We start from the raw sequence: 18,142 nt of genomic DNA on the forward strand, positions 1-18,142 counted from the left end.
TCATACCCATACATGATTCCTCGTACCACTCAACCAAACGACCCCTTAAATTGAGTTGGAAAGTTCAATTTGGATATATATTTTGAATAGTTAAATTTCTGGATGAGTAATAGATCGAAAATAAAATAAAATAATAGTTTAGTTAAATACAATTTAGAAATCAATGATAAAATTTAAATTTGTTTAACTTAGTATAAAACCTCGTGCAAGATACGACCTTCAACTTAAATCATATATTTATTTATTTATTTGTCATAAGGTCTTAAATCATATTTTAAATAAGAGTAAACGATAAAGTGGTGATTGTAGTTTGCTAAATTTTATAAAATGTTGGTTAGAATTCAAAAACTATATATTAGTAGTTATAGATTTTACCTACATATTTTGATAAGGTAGATGACGTAGCTCTATTAAACTTAGACCGTTAAATAAAAAAAATAGAAATAGAATGGTTAAAAGCGGATTTTAGGGTAAAACAACGATCATGAGTATCCCTGCGACAAATATCTGATCTACTGTCTTCAAAGATCTAAGGTAATCACCAAACAAAGAAATAAACTAAATAATTTCAATCATGATGATTTGATATTCTTAAAAATCTATTTGACCTCTCTAATGTTGTGTTTGGTTGGGGAGAATGAAATGGAATGGAATGGAATGAGTAAAAATACTTGAAATTAATAGAGATAGGATGAAAGTTTTGGAAAAAAATTGAGGGAGGGCAAAATTGCTATGATGAGATTTATGAAGAAATTGAGGATAGGAGCAAATGGAGCATTCCATCTCAAATTGGAGGTGTAATATTTAACCTATGATGTATGGAATGGAATGGAGGGAAGAATGAAATTTTTTAAAAATTATGCATAAGATAGTTCATTTTTCCATTCCATTCCTTCCGGAATCATTCACCCCAACCAAACACAACGTAAGTTCTTTAGCTCGGAAATGTATATAGTTGGGAGAAAAAACTTTGCTTGGTTCTAGCTTATGTATTTATGTAATACTAATACATGTACTACTGACTACTATGAAACTAATTCTTGCATTCTGCCTGTCTTAACAACACAGCTACATTTTTCTGCAGTCTTCTCTAATCCTACAGCAAAAAAATTGACAGTTTAGATATTATCTGCTTAGTGTAGGATTCCTTATATAAAGATGTGTCATACCTAAAAGAAGATCGTGCAAAAGTTTATATGATGGTGCCAATACATTTTTCCCATACGTTAATATCTAGTGAGTGTACAGTCCTTAATATTGGTTGAGGGTGGAGAATTGATAATTTTTTCGTCTCCAGCCTCAACAAATGCTGCCTTATAATCAACTAACACTCTCCCCTACCCTGTAGTCGATTATCACACTCCTTAATCTGAGGCTCATACATCCGACCAAGTCCCGATGAGCCCTTTTTTTTTATTCCTTCCCCATCACCAACATTGCCACCTCTGAATTCGTCACTCAGCTCACAATTTCCCCAAGCTTCACAACGTCACCCAAACAGTACCTATACTGTCAAAACTTACTCTGTAAGATCCTACTCTTAACATCGACACCAAAGCTGCCCCCTTTCGGGTGCTCAGTCTTGTGCTGGTATGGATTCAATCAAGTTAGGAGCCAATGAGTTAGCAATAAATAGGTCATTTATTGAATGGGAATGGGAAGAATGACGCTTCTGTCTCATATATGCTGTCTCATATATGCTTCCTTCTCATATAAAGACATGAAATACAATAGAACCTCGATTAACTAATAACCTTTATAAAAAATATATATATATATACTCAGTCCTGACATTAATAGATAAAGTGTATTTCTTATACTTTATACCTAGTCCAACTTCTAGTTTGTTTTGAGGTTTCAATGTAAAAGTGATGTAATACCAGAATCATTCCAAGGTTCAACAGTGAAAGAAATCACATTATTATCTAATTAAGCACCCTCGCACTACAGGTTACAGGCTGTGCAAACATCTAATCTGCAAAACTTGGTATTATCTGTTCTAGCAGATAACGCAAGAGTTTGGATCCTCTTCTGCACTTCTGTGATAATAGTATTGTGCGGGTGCTGGAGATTGTTGGTAAGTATACGCTTGCTGATTATAATACAATTGTTGTTGTGGTGGCGGATAATTGTAAACAGGTGGAGGAGCCGGGGGATAGTTATAGCAAGGGCCATAAGGCATTTGATGGTAAGGAATAATAGCAGCTGCCTGCTGAGAACTATTCTCATCCTTTTTCGGTGTTTCTTTCTTTTTTGGTTCTTCTTTCTTTGGTTCTTCTTTCTTCTTGGCGCCTCCCGAGGATTCTTCTTTCTTTGCATCAGGTTTCTTATTGTCTTCTTTCTTACCAGGACCAGCAGCATTATCTTCTTTCTTCTTCTCCGCCACAGCAGGTCCAACGGTTACTATCTCCGTGTGACACAGTTTCCTCAGTTTAGCCACTATAGTGAACGGATCTATATCTCCGGTTACTGTCAACCTCTTCTCCTTCATTTCCATTGCAATCGAATCCACCCCTTCATCCAAAAATTCCATAATACATATCACAGTTATATTACGCTCTGCTCCCGAGTAATAAAAAGAGGGGAAAGCAAGTGAAGAGGAAGTAAAGTTATATAACTTCCACTCCTATTTGTACTCCCGAATTTTTTAAATGGACGAAAGCAAATAAAAATGGATGTATTTATAACATAGTTTCACTCAGTGAAAGTTCATTTGCTTTCACTTACATTCACTTGCATTCTCTCTTAAAAGAACTCGGGAGCAGGGCCTAAATGTAAATTGTTCGGTCATTTTCATAAACGAAAGTCGAAAGATTGCAGCATACCTGAGAGACCAGAGACTACTTTCATTGCCTTCTGCTTCACTTTCTCATCATACAACTCCACTTTCAACACAATTTTCTGCAATGTGCACAATGATTCAATGAATGCAATGCATAGAGAATCTTGTCAAACTAACAGCTATAACGTTACGATCGTATCTTCGAATGCATTGCAGAATGAAGTTGATGATTAACAGAGAAGTAGGTTACCTTCATGTTGAGGAGCAGTATTAATGAAGACAAGCTTTGTGGACTGCAAGGAATCTGATAGGTTTCTTTTATACGGGAGAAAGAAGCAGCCTGGTCAAATTTAGTCACAGCCGTGACGCGACAAATAAGATATTGTCTAAGTTGTTTTGGTGATTATTATAACGTTACGATTTGGATTGTATTCTGGAAATTGCCGTCTTTCTCTTGTTATTCTTCATACTGGAGTAATGAGCATCATTTGGCTCGTGAATCCTCATTTTTTCGAATATAAATATTTTTAAAGTAAATTAAGCATCTGCGATGGGTTGTAATTTGTATCAACCAAAAAGAAAATTACACAAATAATTTATAAACTGGTAGCAATACTACAAATTCAATTAAACTCATGAGATTTACTAACCCGCCAATTTTAAAGTCGAGTTTGAATCGATAAAGTATTCAAATAATTGAAGAATGACTCACTTACGATCAGTGTTGTGAAAAACGCAAATCGGTTTTAAGCGGCAGGAGGACTTTCTAGCGCTTAAGCGGTAAAGCGGACGCTTAAGCGGAATTTTAAGCGGGTCAATAAGCGGATTAATTAAATATTATTAAATATTTAGTTATTATATTAATATATTTAAATATAATAATATGTTGTGTTAAGAATATGCATTTTTAATATTTTTGATAAAATATATTTTTTTTAATTTTATAACATAATTATAGTTATATTATTAAAAAATTAATATTTCAAAATTATTTTTTAAAAAAAATTAACAAGTCAACATCATTTTGACCGCTTAATTACCGCTTAATCCGCTTAATTGTCCGCTTAATTTTCAAAAACGTTTAGTCTCCCACTTAGTACAAAATCAAAGCGCTTTATGGCCGATTCCGCTTAGGCGGCCATTTAATACGCTTTTTACAACACTGCTTATGATGAGTCGAAATTGAATGTTACATTGGTGGAGCTCGGTAGATCATAATCGTTCCTCTTAAAAAAATGAAAAAGGTAGACACCCCAAGAAATATTCCCAAATAATTTTTTAAATTTAATTGGCTAACTAATAGAGTCAAAATGAATGAACATATTCGACAAAGATTTTAAGTCTTATCCATTCAACTAAGAGCATCTTCAAAGCTACTTTACCACCCACTGCTACTAAATCACCGCCTCCTCAAATTAAACTGGTGCTTGTTGTTGCACCCGGAGCCGTTGCCCTGGGTGCTAAAGCATGGGTGTTTCATATCCATTGAGCAAAGACAGGTTGTAATTGTATAGCGGTATCCGGAAACATATTTTGAGGACGCCCCAAAACGCTCACGATATCATTATGAATATACAAATCAAAATTATGAAAGCTTAGAAATATATATGCCTAGTTGAGATATGATAGACTAAACTGGACTTATAGAACATTTTTCTTCGAAGACATTGACTATTATTAATATTTTAAATTTTTATAAATAGAATATACATCATTTTAATATGTTAAGTGATATATAATCCTACTACAAATTTATTACAGGCTTTTAGCGAATCGACAAATATATCAATTTATAAAAAATCGATTATAATTATAGACTAAGTGATTGATTTATTGGTATGGTTGAAGTGTTATGTTTTGAAGAGATTGATTATATTTTTTATTTTTCATATGCAAACTCAATTTTTCGTCAGAATTTTTCATGATCGGAGATGTTTAATGACAACATTAATAATGAGACTCCTTCGTCAACCCCCGGTTAAAACTGAAACAAAATTGGAGCAGCCCTATTCTTAAAATATTTAACTTGGACATATTGGGCCGAGAATCAGTATTAACTTTCATATCAGTAATAAAAAATTTACAAAACAGACCCAAGCCCATTTCATAAACCAAAACCCGAGCCCGAAAACCCGAAACAAAATATAAAACGGTAAGGTTTCTAGGGTTTTTCTTCTCTTCTGCTCCCCAATTAATTATCACAACTCCGGCGCCTCTATCTCACAGCTTCTTCTCGCTTCAATCATGGTAAGCAAATTCAGTTTTACATTTGTTTGAATCTATATGTGTGTGTATAGATTTGTTTACATATATGCTAATTGATCAATATATTATTTTTGTGTTCAGATCATAACGGAGAAGAATCGCCGTGAAATCTCGAAGTACCTCTTTCAAGGTTCGTCATTTTCCGTGCCTACTTATATTTATTGTATAATTTTGTTCATATTTGATGGTTATGTGTAGTAGTATATTGCTGGATATTAACATTTGATAGTGTATATATATGTGACTTAAATACTGTCTCTGTATTTGGATGTTTCTCGAAGAGAGATTCAGGGAAATTGGCTGTTAATGTTGACCTTAGAATGTTATTGGATTTTTTTGATAGGTAGTAGGATGGTATACGATATTCTACAATTATCGCATTACGAACTGATGATTTTAATTTTGAAGTCGAGATTTGTCGAAATGAATGTTTAATTAGGAATGAAGGAAGGGGAACAAAAGCGAGTATATGTAATTAGGAATGAAGGTAGTAGATGCAACTAATGTGGCTTTTTGTAAATATGATGTACAAGAATAGTATAGATGTGAGACTACTTTTGAGGTAGGATACTATTTGTCTACAATTTTCACAATATCAAAGTATGAATCTTTGAATTTAAATTCGAAGTCAATATTCGGTCGATTTGTCCAAAATGATGTCTAGATGGACGTATAATCAGGAACAAAGGAAGTATATATGGTTAGGAACGGAGTTAGTATGTATAACAGATGTGGTGTTTAATATTGTATAATGATTTTGAGTTTTGTGTGTGTGATGGGGAATTCAGAGGGCGTATGCTATGCGAAGAAAGACTACAATTTGGCAAAGCACCCTGATATTGATGTGCCGAACCTGCAAGTGATTAAGTTAATGCAGAGCTTCAAATCAAAGGAGTATGTTCGGGAGACATTCGCTTGGATGCACTACTACTGGTACCTTACTAATGATGGGATTGAGTTCCTCAGGACTTATCTTAACCTTCCATCAGACATTGTGCCTTCTACTTTGAAGAAGTCTGCTAGGCCACTTGGCCGGCCCATGGGTGGCCCACCTGGTGATCGCCCACGGTAATGCTTGAGTCTTTTTGTATGATTGTTTTATGGTGTTTGTGCTCTGTTATGATTTGATTGGTTGGATATGTGTAGTGGCCCTCCAAGATTTGAAGGAGAGAGACCAAGGTTTGGTGATAGGGATGGATATCGTGCTGGACCAAGAGGGCCTCCTGGTGAATTTGGCGGTGAGAAGGGAGGAGCTCCAGCTGATTATCAGCCTGCTTTCAGGGTAAATTTTCTGCCCCATATCTTCTGTTTTTTGTAGAATTATGCTCTGATGTTACTTACTGTGGTGAAGATTTTTTCAGTTTGTGAATATGGATTAATTAAGTTATTATAAGATTATCTAGGTGCATTTATCAGATGTGATTGAATGCTTGATATGATAGGATGCTGTAAATGTGTGTTTAAACTTGAAAGATTTATAAGTTTTTAAAGTTTTCAACTAGTCTCAACTCCTAAAGAACCTCATTATCAACACCAAGCTTATTACGGCGCCAAGTCGAGCCTCGGCGCCGGGATACCTTGGAATCGACTAGTCGACAAGTCGCTCGACTAGTCGTAAAAAGTCGACAAGTCATTCTTATACATATTTTACTAGATTTAATATATAAAATATAGTTGAACGCACATCAGTTTATAGTTTGAATCAAAAGTAAAAGATAATAAGCAACAGTGAGATGTATACACGTAGCAGATTGTTAGTTAACATATAAATTGAAGCCAAAAAGTAGTGATAGGAAAGAAATATTAATGTGAAGTTGAAATGATACAAAGATTAGGGATATACTTAATATGTTGAAAATGATACAAATATTACATAGCCTGAAGCCAAAAAGTTGTGACTGGAAGGAAATAATAATGTGAAGTTGAAATGATATAAAGTTTTGGGAGACATTGACATGTTGAAAAAACAAGTCGCCAGTAAATAAGTCGTTGCTTGACTTTTTCTATAAAACGACTTGTCGACTAGTCGTCGACTTGATAACAATGATCAACACTTCGACTCTGTAATATGATATTTGTCTCTTGACTTGCTCTAATTAATCATTTGGCTTTAACCAGTAATTTTACTGTACTCTGTAGTCTGAGCTTCTACCTGGTCAATGTTTAGGATGACAGGCTAATTGATTTATGGAATCATTATATGTGCTTGTCATCTTATTTCATCGCTTTTGATGATGATAGGCATTAATGTCAAAGCTGACATTAAAACCAAAGAAATTTGAAAGTGAACTATGTATTACTCATTGTGTCATTCTTTGCCGTTTCTATCACTACAAATAACCAGTTGAGTTATCTGTTGAAAATTGGGTGCAGAGTGTGGTATTGTACATTGTGTTTCTGATATATATGTGAAGTTGCTAAAAACCTAATTTGGTTGAGTTTTCTTAATCTATTTAAGAGCTGATTTGTAAACTAATTGATGTGATATTATGTTGATGAAAACTGCAGGGTTCTGGAAGGGGAGGATTTGGACGTGGCTCAGGAGGTTTTGGAGGAGCCCCACCTAGTTGAAGTTTTTCTTCATATGCCTGAGTTTTAACGAGTTAGGGATTGGTTCAAACAGTTTATGAACTCCTTTCTAAGAATATATGAGTTTATCTCTTGACAATTAATAGGGTTTCATGTCATGTTGGGCTGATATTTTTTGTCTTAATTAAATATTACATGTTCCAAATCTTTTGACATAAATTGATTTGCTTTGTTGTTGCCCTCTTGCATTAGCTACGAATGTGTGAAATATTTTAAAAATCCGTTATTTACAGAGATCATTTGCAATTTATGACCCAGACATAAGTTTGGGAGGTACTATCTTCTGGTCTTGGTTTCAACAGGCAAAGTAAATTAGATCCAAATGACCAGAGAATTTTACAATACATGTAATTTATGTTCTGTAACAGACGTCAACACCATTATGTTTATTACGAATGTCAAGATTTATTATAATGTCACTGTGAAATGCAAATTCTTAACCAGTAAATTAAAAGCTGAAATCATGTTTTTCTAGTTAAAAAGTCTTGACAAATTAGATAAGATAAATTCAACAATAATAATAAATATTATTTTGATGGAGCAATTTTTATTTTTTTGGCTAAATCGAATTTTTGATTAAAACCAACCGCGTACAGATTACAGAGCATCAACTTCTTTCAGAGAGGCTGAAAACTCCTTAGTAGATAAAACCACAGTGCAATATACCAATAGAAAGCTAGCGACTTTGAAACCAGTGGACACTGATACTTAGATGTGACACTGAGAAATGAATCTCTGAAAACCTATACTTGGGAGCCATGCATGTTCTCCTATACAGCTTTTTATAATAAAAACTGGGTATTTATAGTTCAAATAAAAAAAAACTCATGTTAAAAAAGTAGAAAAGCTGTGCATTTACGTAGGAGGAAATTGCCTAATTTTTACTGCAGGACCAAGTTTTGCTTGCGTGGCTCATCAGTGGGGTCAAAAAGATGGGAATTAAACAACTAGCACTACGGATGCTCGAACACCACCTTTTCATCGAAAATTGAAGAAACCCGGGCTACGGCTACTGGCCTAGTGCTCTGCTCTCAAGGATTTCTATAGCTGCGGCACTTAAAACACCGTTACTGTTGAAAATATAACTAGCATAAATTTTACCTTTTCCTTTAACCTTACATATTTGTTAACTTAAAAGGGAGAGGGAAAAAAGGGAATGAATAGGTGACTAATATTAAATTTAATAAAGTAAAAATGTTCATGGTAGGTTATGCTTACGCTTTCATTAGAACAAACAGTAGGTGATTCCTACTTCGTTCAGAAACGATATTTCTCAGACAAAAGTTAGTCATATCCTCCCAATACGTCGATTCTCAAACAAAACTCATTCCGTTCCTACCAGGCCGTTCACTTGTTAATTGAGAATCCTTTCATGTACTAGTACTACCCAACACTACCGTTCACTTTCCCACAATGCCCACCTTTTTGTTCATTTTCCCATTCTACTCACCTTTTTCTTTGTGGAAGAATGAACAGCTTTAAATGGTACGATTACTGGTAACAGAAACCCACAAATATTAGCAATGTTCACTCATCTTTAAATGTTTTCATTTTATATCTTCGTTTGGCCAGGGCAACTTTAAAGCAGTAAATACCGCCAATTTAAAGTTTAATACTCCCTCCGTCCCTATTTATCTGTCTATTTTGGAAGTAAAAATTTGTCCCTATTTATCTGTCCATTTATACTTTCAAAACTAATTTAATGATAGTTTTTCAAATATATCTCCATAATTTCAATTTTCAAGGAACTTGGTTGAATTCATATTTTCAAGACATAAAGTAAGGGTATTCCACCATTTTCAAGATATTAATTAGAGGTATTTAATGAAAAAGTTCATACAATCAATTATTCCAGTACTTCCAAATACCTTGAAGGCGATACTATCAAACTTTAAACCAAGGTGAATACCACCAATGGACAATTGCCTAAACAATCACAGACTAACAGGTCACTGCAAGACATTTAACTTTAGCTCAACAATTTCAATCCTCATCTAACATTAATGATCATCAGGAGTAAAAGAGTTGCAAGGAAAATACCAATCACATTCTGGAAAACCATTCATAGAGTAAACCCTCAAGTCTTAACATGCACAGGAATTAAATAGTCACAGACCATGCATCTTATAACTCTAACAAAGTTTTCAACAGCAAACAGGAAACAGTTTAAAAACTCCTTAATTATAACTAAGTACTCATAAACCATATGATAAAACCAAGATCCTCAGTCCACCTCCTCCATCTTGCTCTCCTCGGTTTCAACTTCCTCCAGTGCAGGCATATCCACATCCTCTCCAGCTTCCTCGTCCTCCTCGATGCTCAGCCCAAGTTTCAGCATTCTGTGGATTCTTGCAGCAAAGACATTGGGATCATCAAGACTGAATCCAGAAGTTAACAAAGCAGTCTCAAAGAGCAGCATCACCAGATCCTTCACTGATTTGTCATTCTTATCAGCCTCGGCCCTCTTCCTCAGCTCCTCCATGATTCCATTGTCAGGGTTGATCTCCATTGTCTTCTTGCTAGACATGTAAGAACCCATGCTGCTATCCCTGAGAGCTTGAGCCTTCATGATCCTTTCCATGTTGGCAGTCCATCCATACTCTCCAGTCACCAAACAGCAAGGGGAGTCCACAATTCTGTCTGAAACAACCACCTTTTCTACTTTGTCGCCAAGGATTTCCTTCATCACCTTGCACAGATTTTCAAAGGACTTCTTCTTCTCTTCCTTTTTCTGCTTCTCTTCTTCAGTCTCATCATCAAGTTTCAAGCCCTCCTTTGTCGCAGAAACCAGCTTCTTGCCGTCATACTCCTTAAGTTGTCCAACAGCATACTCATCAATTGCATCCACCATGAAGAGAACCTCATAGCCCCTCTTCTTCAGCCTCTCCAGGAATGGAGAATTCTCAACTGCCTTTTTGCTCTCCCCTGTTATGTAGAATATATCCTTCTGACCTTCCTTCATCCTTGTAACATAATCCTTCAGACTAGTCAGCTCCTCACCGCTCTTGGTCGAATGGTACCTTAGCAAGTCTGCCAACTTTGCACGGTTCTGACTGTCCTCGTGGACTCCCAACTTCAAGTTCTTTGAAAAAGCTTCATAGAACTTGGCATAGTCATCCTTGTTTTCAGCTATCTCATTGAACAGTTCAATGCACTTCTTCACAAGATTCTTTCTGATAACTTTAAGTATTTTGTTCTGCTGTAACATTTCACGAGAGATATTGAGAGGCAAATCATCAGAGTCAACAACACCCTTGACAAAACCCAGGTACTCAGGAATCAACTCCTCACAATTGTCCATGATAAAAACCCTGCGAACATAAAGCTTGATGTTGTTCATTTTCTTGCGCGTATCAAACAGATCAAACGGAGCCCTCTTGGGCACAAACAGAACGGCCTTGAACTCAAGCTGCCCCTCAACAGAGAAGTGCTTCACAGCAAGATGTTCCTCCCAATCATTTGTCAAACTTTTGTAGAAAGCAGCATATTCATCCTTAGTAATCTCCTCAGGCTTGCGCAACCAGATAGGCTTCTGCTTGTTAGTCAAGTCCCACTCATGAGTGACCTCCTTAATTTTCTTCTTTTTAGGCTCACTCTTTTCTTTCTCTTTTTCCTCATCAATTTCTTCCACATCGCCTTCCTTCTCCTTCTTGTCTTCATCTTCATCATCGCTGATCTCTTTCTCAATTGTCTTCTCCACCCAGAGATAAATTGGGTAGCTAATAAACTCCGAGTGTTTCTTGATGAGGTCCTTGATCCGTCTCTCCTCTAGATACTCCAACTGCACGTAAACAAAATCAGTGATAGTAGAAAACATAAAACAGTGACACATATTTGTAAATGACAAAAACAATACAACCATATGATGTAAAGCTAATATAATTTTTTGGTTATAAGTTAACCAGTTTATAAATGCCTCAGAACAATGTTCTTATCTTAAAATATGTCCGCATCTTCAATCCTCAATAAACACTAGCAGCGCTCTTACAGAACAATTAAATCATTTAACATGTAATACATAAACTCACCAACTATGACAAATTGACAAGTTATATAAATCCAACATACAACATATCATGAACTAACAGATATGAGCGATGCAATTAAAATTTCGTAATGCAAAGAATCTGTAGCCTATATTTGCATTGCAACAAATGAAGAGGACAAAAATCAACTACAGGATACTAACTGAAATATATATGATACAAATAACACATACATGCATGTCTTATTCAATCAAACTTTTAGTGAGTGAACAACTGATTATAGAGATGTAAATATCTGAAGAGTTAATTACAGTTTGTAACCCCTAGGATTGCTCCAAACGCACTTAAGATCCTGAACTATCAAACGTTACATAATGCACCCTGAACTTTACATTCTTGTGCAAGTTGTAACCCATAGTCACTATTCCGTCCAAGTATGCCGTTAACTTTAACTGTTTGAGAGGTAAGAGTGTGTATATTAGTTTCTAACAGCTACTTTACCTCTTGTGACCCCTCAAAAATTATGTATTATATTTTGAAATTATTTCTGAACACACACAACGATGTAAAAAATTTAAAATAAGTTTTAAAATATGTATCTAGATTTAGAATCTGAAAATTTATTATTATTTTTACATAAACGATGTAACTTATTTTAAAATTTTAAAATAAATACATATTTTAAAAATTATTTTAATATTTTGTACATCGTTGTGTGTGTTCAGAAATAATTTCAAAATATAATACATAAACTTTGAGGAGTCACAGGGAGTAATGTAGCTGTTAGAAACTAATATACACACTGTTACCTCTCAAACAGTTAAAATTAACGGCATATTTGGACGGAATAGTGACTATGGGTTACAACTTGCACGGGAATGTAAAGTTCAGGGTGCATTATGTCACGTTTGATAGTTCAGGATCTTAAGTGCGTTTGGAGCAATCCTAGGGGTTACAAACTGCAATTAACTCATATCTGAATAAGGACCAACAAGACTATGGAACTGAAATTAATACCTGGTCTTCCTTAAGGAAGAGGGTGATCTTAGTACCCCTACCAAGCTGTTCTCCATCCACATCCCTTGTTACCGTAAACGAACCACCAGCTTGCGACTCCCAAACATATTGCTCATCATCATTGTGCTTAGTAGTCACAATCACTTTCTCCGCAACAAGATAAGCAGAGTAAAATCCCACACCAAACTGACCAATCATACTCACATCCGCACCTGCCTGCAAAGCCTCCATGAATTCTTTCGTTCCTGACCTTGCAATCGTTCCCAAATTGTTCACCAAATCTACAACACAAACAAATCAGAAAAATTATTCAGCCCAATCCAAACACTCATTTCACTAAACAATTACAAAATCAGACATAACGCACTAAAGTAAAAATTCAAAAATAATACATATAAATTCAAAATTTAGCCAATTTCACACAAGCTTACTGACAGCTAACCCCCTTCCCCCCCCCCCTCCCCCCGGTTTTGTGTATAAAAACACACATAATGCAACAAATTAACACTTCATTATCATACAACTCGAGAATTTTTTTTTGAAAAAAACATTTCACAAATGAAAAAATTACTAACGCATAAATAAAATTCAATAAAAAACCTAACAACACATATATCCAGAAAAATTAAACCTACGAACACAGATATCAATATTTTAACAAAAGCGTATAAATAATAAAATTCCCATTCACATGCATATACAACAAAATTCACAAAAAAAGCGCTGAGATTTTCATATCATACCTGCTTTCGTCATTCCAACGCCGCTATCAATGATCGACAGCGTCCTATTAACCTTATCAGGCACGATCCGAATGAAAAGCTCGGGCTGCGCATCGAGCTTGGACTTATCAGTGAGAGCTTCGAAGCGGATCTTATCCAACGCATCAGACGAATTGCTGATGAGTTCACGTAAGAAAATCTCCTTGTTGCTGTAGAAAGTGTTGATTATGAGGCTCAAGAGCTGGTTTATCTCGGCCTGGAATGCGAATGTCTCGACGTCGGCCATCACGTTATTCTAAGAGAGTTTTCAAAGAGAGATTTTAGAGAACTAGAGAGAATGAGAGATTGTGTTTGTGTTTGATTATGTATGTTAAGGGGGATTTGTTGTGTGTGTTTATATAGAGAGAGATGGGTGTGAGAGACTGGAAGTGTGTGATGGGTTCTAGGAGGTTCTGTGAGCGTTTTAGGAGGACTGACGTTCTGGATCTTTCTATAGCGTATATGAAGAAACAAATATATTAAATTGTATACAAATAATAAGGGTAATATTTGCTGTTTAAGAGTTATATATAAAATTAATATTATACTAGGAGCATTTTACGGTTATTTTTTTATATAAATATTCTTTAAAAATTATTTATTATTATATTGGTTATTTATTAAATATATATATCTTTACTATATCATAAATTCTATAATTGTTCATATTTAAAATGATATAGTTTTTTAATTTTAATAAATTACTATATATATTTGATTAATAAAAACTTGTAAAGATAAATTGAATTTCAAAAATAGGAATTTGGCAAAAATGCCCACCTTTTATCATCTTTATTGCATATTTGCGACCTGCCTCAGATTATTGCAAAAATACGATTTCTTTATAATTTTGCCTCAGATTATTGCAAAAATACGAATTTTTTTATAATTTTAATTAAAACATTAGTAAAAGTACGCAGTTAGTTCTTATTTCAGGAAGTTTCATCATCTACATCTTCTCATCTCCAAAGCTTTCCTCGCGATTTTTCTCCCTCTTGCCTCGCGATTTTTCTCACTCTTGAAATGTAACCTCACACCGTGGTGAAAAACACCATTCTCCTCCCTTTCTCAGGCATCTCGTCTCACTCTTGCCTCACGATTTCTCTTACTCTTGAAATGTAACCTCACACCGTCGTGAAAAACACCATTCTCCCCCCTTTCTCAGGCATCTCGTCTCTTCCATTCTCCCGGCCCTCTTTCTCTCATTTCTCTCGACGCCGCACCAACCTCTGCCTTGTAAGCCAAGCCATCGACGACGTGCAACCCTTCAACTATGAGGCCCCGACCTCCCCAACGCATCAACAAATCCACTAAACTCAAAATCCACACCCATCCGTCTCAATTGGTTATAATTGTACCGGAGACGAAGGAGATTCCCATCTTCTTCATCTTAACTCGTTGATTTTAGTTGATTTTGTGATTATTTTTAGTTAATTTTGTGGTTGTTTTTGTGTTATTGCTATCGGTCCCGCATGGGCATTCATTTGCAATTAGTTTGCAACTAAAAATAATTTTCAAAAGATTTTTTCAAAGTTGCATATACGGTTGTTATCAGTTGCAGTTGCAACCTCCGTATTTTTGTAAATATTTTTTTGAAATATAGTATTTTCACAATTTGTTTTAAAAAGTAACAGTATTTTTAAAAAATTCATTTACACTTGAGTATATATGAAAAAAGCCCTTCAAAAATCGAATCGGTCGACAACATTGCATGAGAATAATCGATTAAATCGAGAAGGTGAAAGTGCAGCTTCAACAATTTGAATGAACAATTATTTGTTGATAAACTTTTCGTGTAATTCTTCGAAAGATGTCAACAAATTGATAGCAGGAGTGAAGACCATCAATAATCTTGTCCTGAACATCTTCTAGGAAAACTATGCTTCGGAGCATTGATGGGGGGCTTTCCTATATTGTGGCAATCTCGCCTACTTTTTGTATTACATCCGTGCTTGTCTTCGCTGTTTATTGCAAATTCGCTTGGCAAATGGAACCATGGAGGCATACATTTTATACATGCATGCATATGATATATTGTCTCTGATTTATATTATCAGAAAAAGTTGAACTGGGATGGCACTTGGCAGGAGGAGCTGGAGAAAGAGATCCATCATCCATGGCAGACCCGAGGCTCAATTTTTCTTCTAATACGGATAATTAATACATATAAAGATACTTTTGCATTCATCCAAAGCGCAGAAGAAGTTTTATAATATTAAAAAGGTCCGGTTAATAATTGAATTGTAACAAAGATTTGAGAATTGATGTAATGCAAATATGTAACTGATCAAAGAAAACATAACATGCCGGGAAAATTTGCCGCTCCAGCATCCTTCTGAACATACATAATTACAAGGAGAAACAATATTTATAATAAAACATTACGAATTTTCTGTGGTGTGCTCATGTGGTGTGCTCATGAGCACACAATAGTCACTAACTCTTATGACAATACTAACTTTTGATTGGTGGATAGGTATAAATGTTGGTGGATAGGTATAAATGTTAATGGAAAACATTATCGTACGCTATGTGTCCTTACAAGGAGTGCGCTATGTTGCACGGGGACGCCTACTAGGTGGAGTACCGCAGTTTGGGGACGTCCCGGGGACGGGGACGGCACGGGGACGGCTGGGGACGGCTTGGGGACGTCCCCAAAAAGTTGGGGACAGCAGGTTAAAATTGGGGACGTTTCCTAGAGTAAAATGATAAATATACCCGTCCCCAATTAAACATAACATAGAAAACCCCAACTCAGTGGCTTCTATTCAAGATATACATTATTCACGCGTTCTTCATATATACATACAATCATAACTCTTCTCAAACTACTTTCTCTCTCAACCAAATAGACATAACTCATTAGTTTTCAATGGAATCACAACATGGAACTAGTGGCTTTGGATATGGACATGATGAAAGTGGAAGTGGATCTGAAAATCAACCTCCTTTGTGAGCCTGAAATGGAGAACGAGTTGATCTCCGGTGATACTAATATTTGAGAATGTTGCATTTGTCCTATTTAAATTAAATTTTTAATTTTTTATTAATATATTATGTGCCGTCCCCGTACCCTTTAATTTTGAAATTGTCGTTTCATGTCCCCGTCCCCGTACCCGTATATGTTCCCGTACCCGTCTCCGTGCAACCTAGGGAGTGCGTAATAGCTCACCGATCGAGTGAGCAAAATTGCCTCGTTTATTATTTTGCTAATGCCACTACGATTTGGCATGTCTCAAGCCACGTAGTGGTGATTATCTACTTACTCAAGAATCAAGATGGTATGAAGCCAGGTCCTAACTAAAACTTCTGGATTTTACTTTGGGAACCTGAGTGGTTGGGTAATTACACCATCCTCTATAACCTCTACACACACATGAAGATGTATCAGTCAGCCAAAAAGAAGACACACTTGAAATTTCGTTACAAGGTCCGCATGTGTTCGTGACTTATAAATTGGCTATACACAATATATGCAAAACATTGCCATCCGCTTTCTGTGTAACTAAATGATAATAAGTGCGTTCAGTCGAGCTCAATTATACGGGTCCTTGTATATGTTGATGTCTGTAATATGCGAGTAGTATTCCTCATTCCATGTCAGACCAATTCTGATCCTATAAATTATGCCAAATTATCAGTTACATTAATTATTCGGTGTTGTTCAGGTACTCGAGTCCAGGGACTAAATAAATTTACAGGCTGGAGCAGCATCCAGGTGTGTGTGTGTGTGTGTCCAGGTGTCCTGTGATAGATTTCAAAAGAGAAGTTTATATAAATGTGTGCATATAAACGTATAAACTCTGCAGCACAGGGCTACGAGCTACAGAAACAGATAAATAGAGTACGAGTTTGACATCTTTATATATCTTCTAAGATAAGGACCAACTAATAGTAATTTACCTAGAAACAAATCCTAATCACAAAGTCTTAACAAAACCAGAAGGCAGAAAAGCAAGAGCTTCAACACTTCTATTCCACCTCTCAGGTTGATGATTAGAATCATATAAGGAAGCTATTATTTAATAAAAATTCCACATCAGTTCATGTCATAAAGCAATGTACTGGGGAAGATGCTAACAAACCCCTTAAGCTGCAGCAAATCAGCAACAAACAAGAAGTTCTATAAATTTCTCTTGGAGGTAAGATGAAGATGACACAGGTTATTACCGGCTACAGGTCCAATTCAACAGATCACAACAATCTCCAACTATAACAGACTTGTGTCTTGCTGGAGGATGCAAATTTGCATAAGAGGGCTCTAAAACCATATATTAACGATTTCAAGAAGATAACTTCTAAGCAAGTACAGATTTTCTCGGCATACCAAGACAACCTATAGGCTATAAGCAGTAGCAACTCGGTATAACTCAATGAATGCTGCTACATTATTATTATGATATGCTTTCTCAGTAGTGCATTAGCTAAACTCATTCTGTTTGGTTTTAAATATCTAATGAAAGCTTCAATTGGTCGAAGTTTTTGAATGCATCAAGTGGTTACATATTTACCAAGTATCCGCATTGCATGTTCAATTGCTAATACAAGGTTTCTAAAGCATCTGACACTAATTATGTGAGGAATAATCTAGTTCACAACATCAACTCATTGATCTCTTGTCAAGTTGATAATTTTGGACCCATAAATTACGTCAAACTTGTCAGTTACATTAATGTTTTGGCCTTGACTAAATACAATGAAATCTACTTAATATTATGAAACAAAAGACAAAAATGCCACAG

General features: G+C 35.5%; 3 protein-coding genes across 3 annotated transcripts; 1 reads left to right on the plus strand and 2 right to left on the minus strand.

The window, feature by feature from the left end:
* Positions 1-1,788: 1,788 nt before the first annotated feature.
* LOC108211217 (heavy metal-associated isoprenylated plant protein 39) lies at positions 1,789-3,110 on the minus strand. Its single transcript, XM_064090693.1, has 3 exons — positions 3,033-3,110; positions 2,826-2,901; positions 1,789-2,514 (listed from the first exon to the last, which is right to left on the minus strand). The coding sequence occupies exons 1-3, from the start codon at positions 3,036-3,038 to the stop codon at positions 2,000-2,002; spliced, it is 597 nt and encodes a 198-aa protein (XP_063946763.1). The 5' UTR covers positions 3,039-3,110; the 3' UTR covers positions 1,789-1,999.
* Positions 3,111-4,889: 1,779 nt separating this feature from the next.
* Positions 4,890-7,813, plus strand: LOC108210893 (small ribosomal subunit protein eS10z). The gene is made up of 5 exons (XM_017382351.2): positions 4,890-5,029; positions 5,129-5,177; positions 5,836-6,115; positions 6,194-6,329; positions 7,556-7,813. Exons 1-5 carry the CDS (start codon positions 5,027-5,029, stop codon positions 7,616-7,618), a joined length of 531 nt encoding a protein of 176 aa, XP_017237840.1. The 5' UTR covers positions 4,890-5,026; the 3' UTR covers positions 7,619-7,813.
* A 1,871-nt stretch (positions 7,814-9,684) lies between these two features.
* Positions 9,685-13,892, minus strand: LOC108210519 (heat shock protein 83). The gene is made up of 3 exons (XM_017381844.2): positions 13,383-13,892; positions 12,640-12,920; positions 9,685-11,417 (listed from the first exon to the last, which is right to left on the minus strand). The coding sequence occupies exons 1-3, from the start codon at positions 13,645-13,647 to the stop codon at positions 9,861-9,863; spliced, it is 2,103 nt and encodes a 700-aa protein (XP_017237333.1). The 5' UTR covers positions 13,648-13,892; the 3' UTR covers positions 9,685-9,860.
* Positions 13,893-18,142: the final 4,250 nt, after the last annotated feature.

This window comes from Daucus carota, chromosome 3, assembly GCF_001625215.2.
Source record: "Daucus carota subsp. sativus chromosome 3, DH1 v3.0, whole genome shotgun sequence".
NCBI lineage: Eukaryota > Viridiplantae > Streptophyta > Magnoliopsida > Apiales > Apiaceae > Daucus > Daucus carota.

Coding starts and splice junctions, on each gene's coding strand:
- LOC108210893 (XM_017382351.2), top strand. Junction 5,178..5,835: donor CTCGAAGTACCTCTTTCAAG/GTTCGTCATTTT, acceptor TGGGGAATTCAG/AGGGCGTATGCTATGCGAAG. Junction 6,116..6,193: donor CCACCTGGTGATCGCCCACG/GTAATGCTTGAG, acceptor GGATATGTGTAG/TGGCCCTCCAAGATTTGAAG.
- LOC108210519 (XM_017381844.2), bottom strand. CDS start 13,647: ATGGCCGACGTCGAGACATTCGCATTCCAGGCCGAGATAAACCAGCTC. Junction 12,921..13,382: donor CGTTGGAATGACGAAAGCAG/GTATGATATGAA, acceptor TTTGTGTTGTAG/ATTTGGTGAACAATTTGGGA. Junction 11,418..12,639: donor TCTTCCTTAAGGAAGACCAG/GTATTAATTTCA, acceptor GTTTACGTGCAG/TTGGAGTATCTAGAGGAGAG.
- LOC108211217 (XM_064090693.1), bottom strand. Junction 2,515..2,825: donor AGTAGTCTCTGGTCTCTCAG/GTATGCTGCAAT, acceptor TTTTGGATGAAG/GGGTGGATTCGATTGCAATG.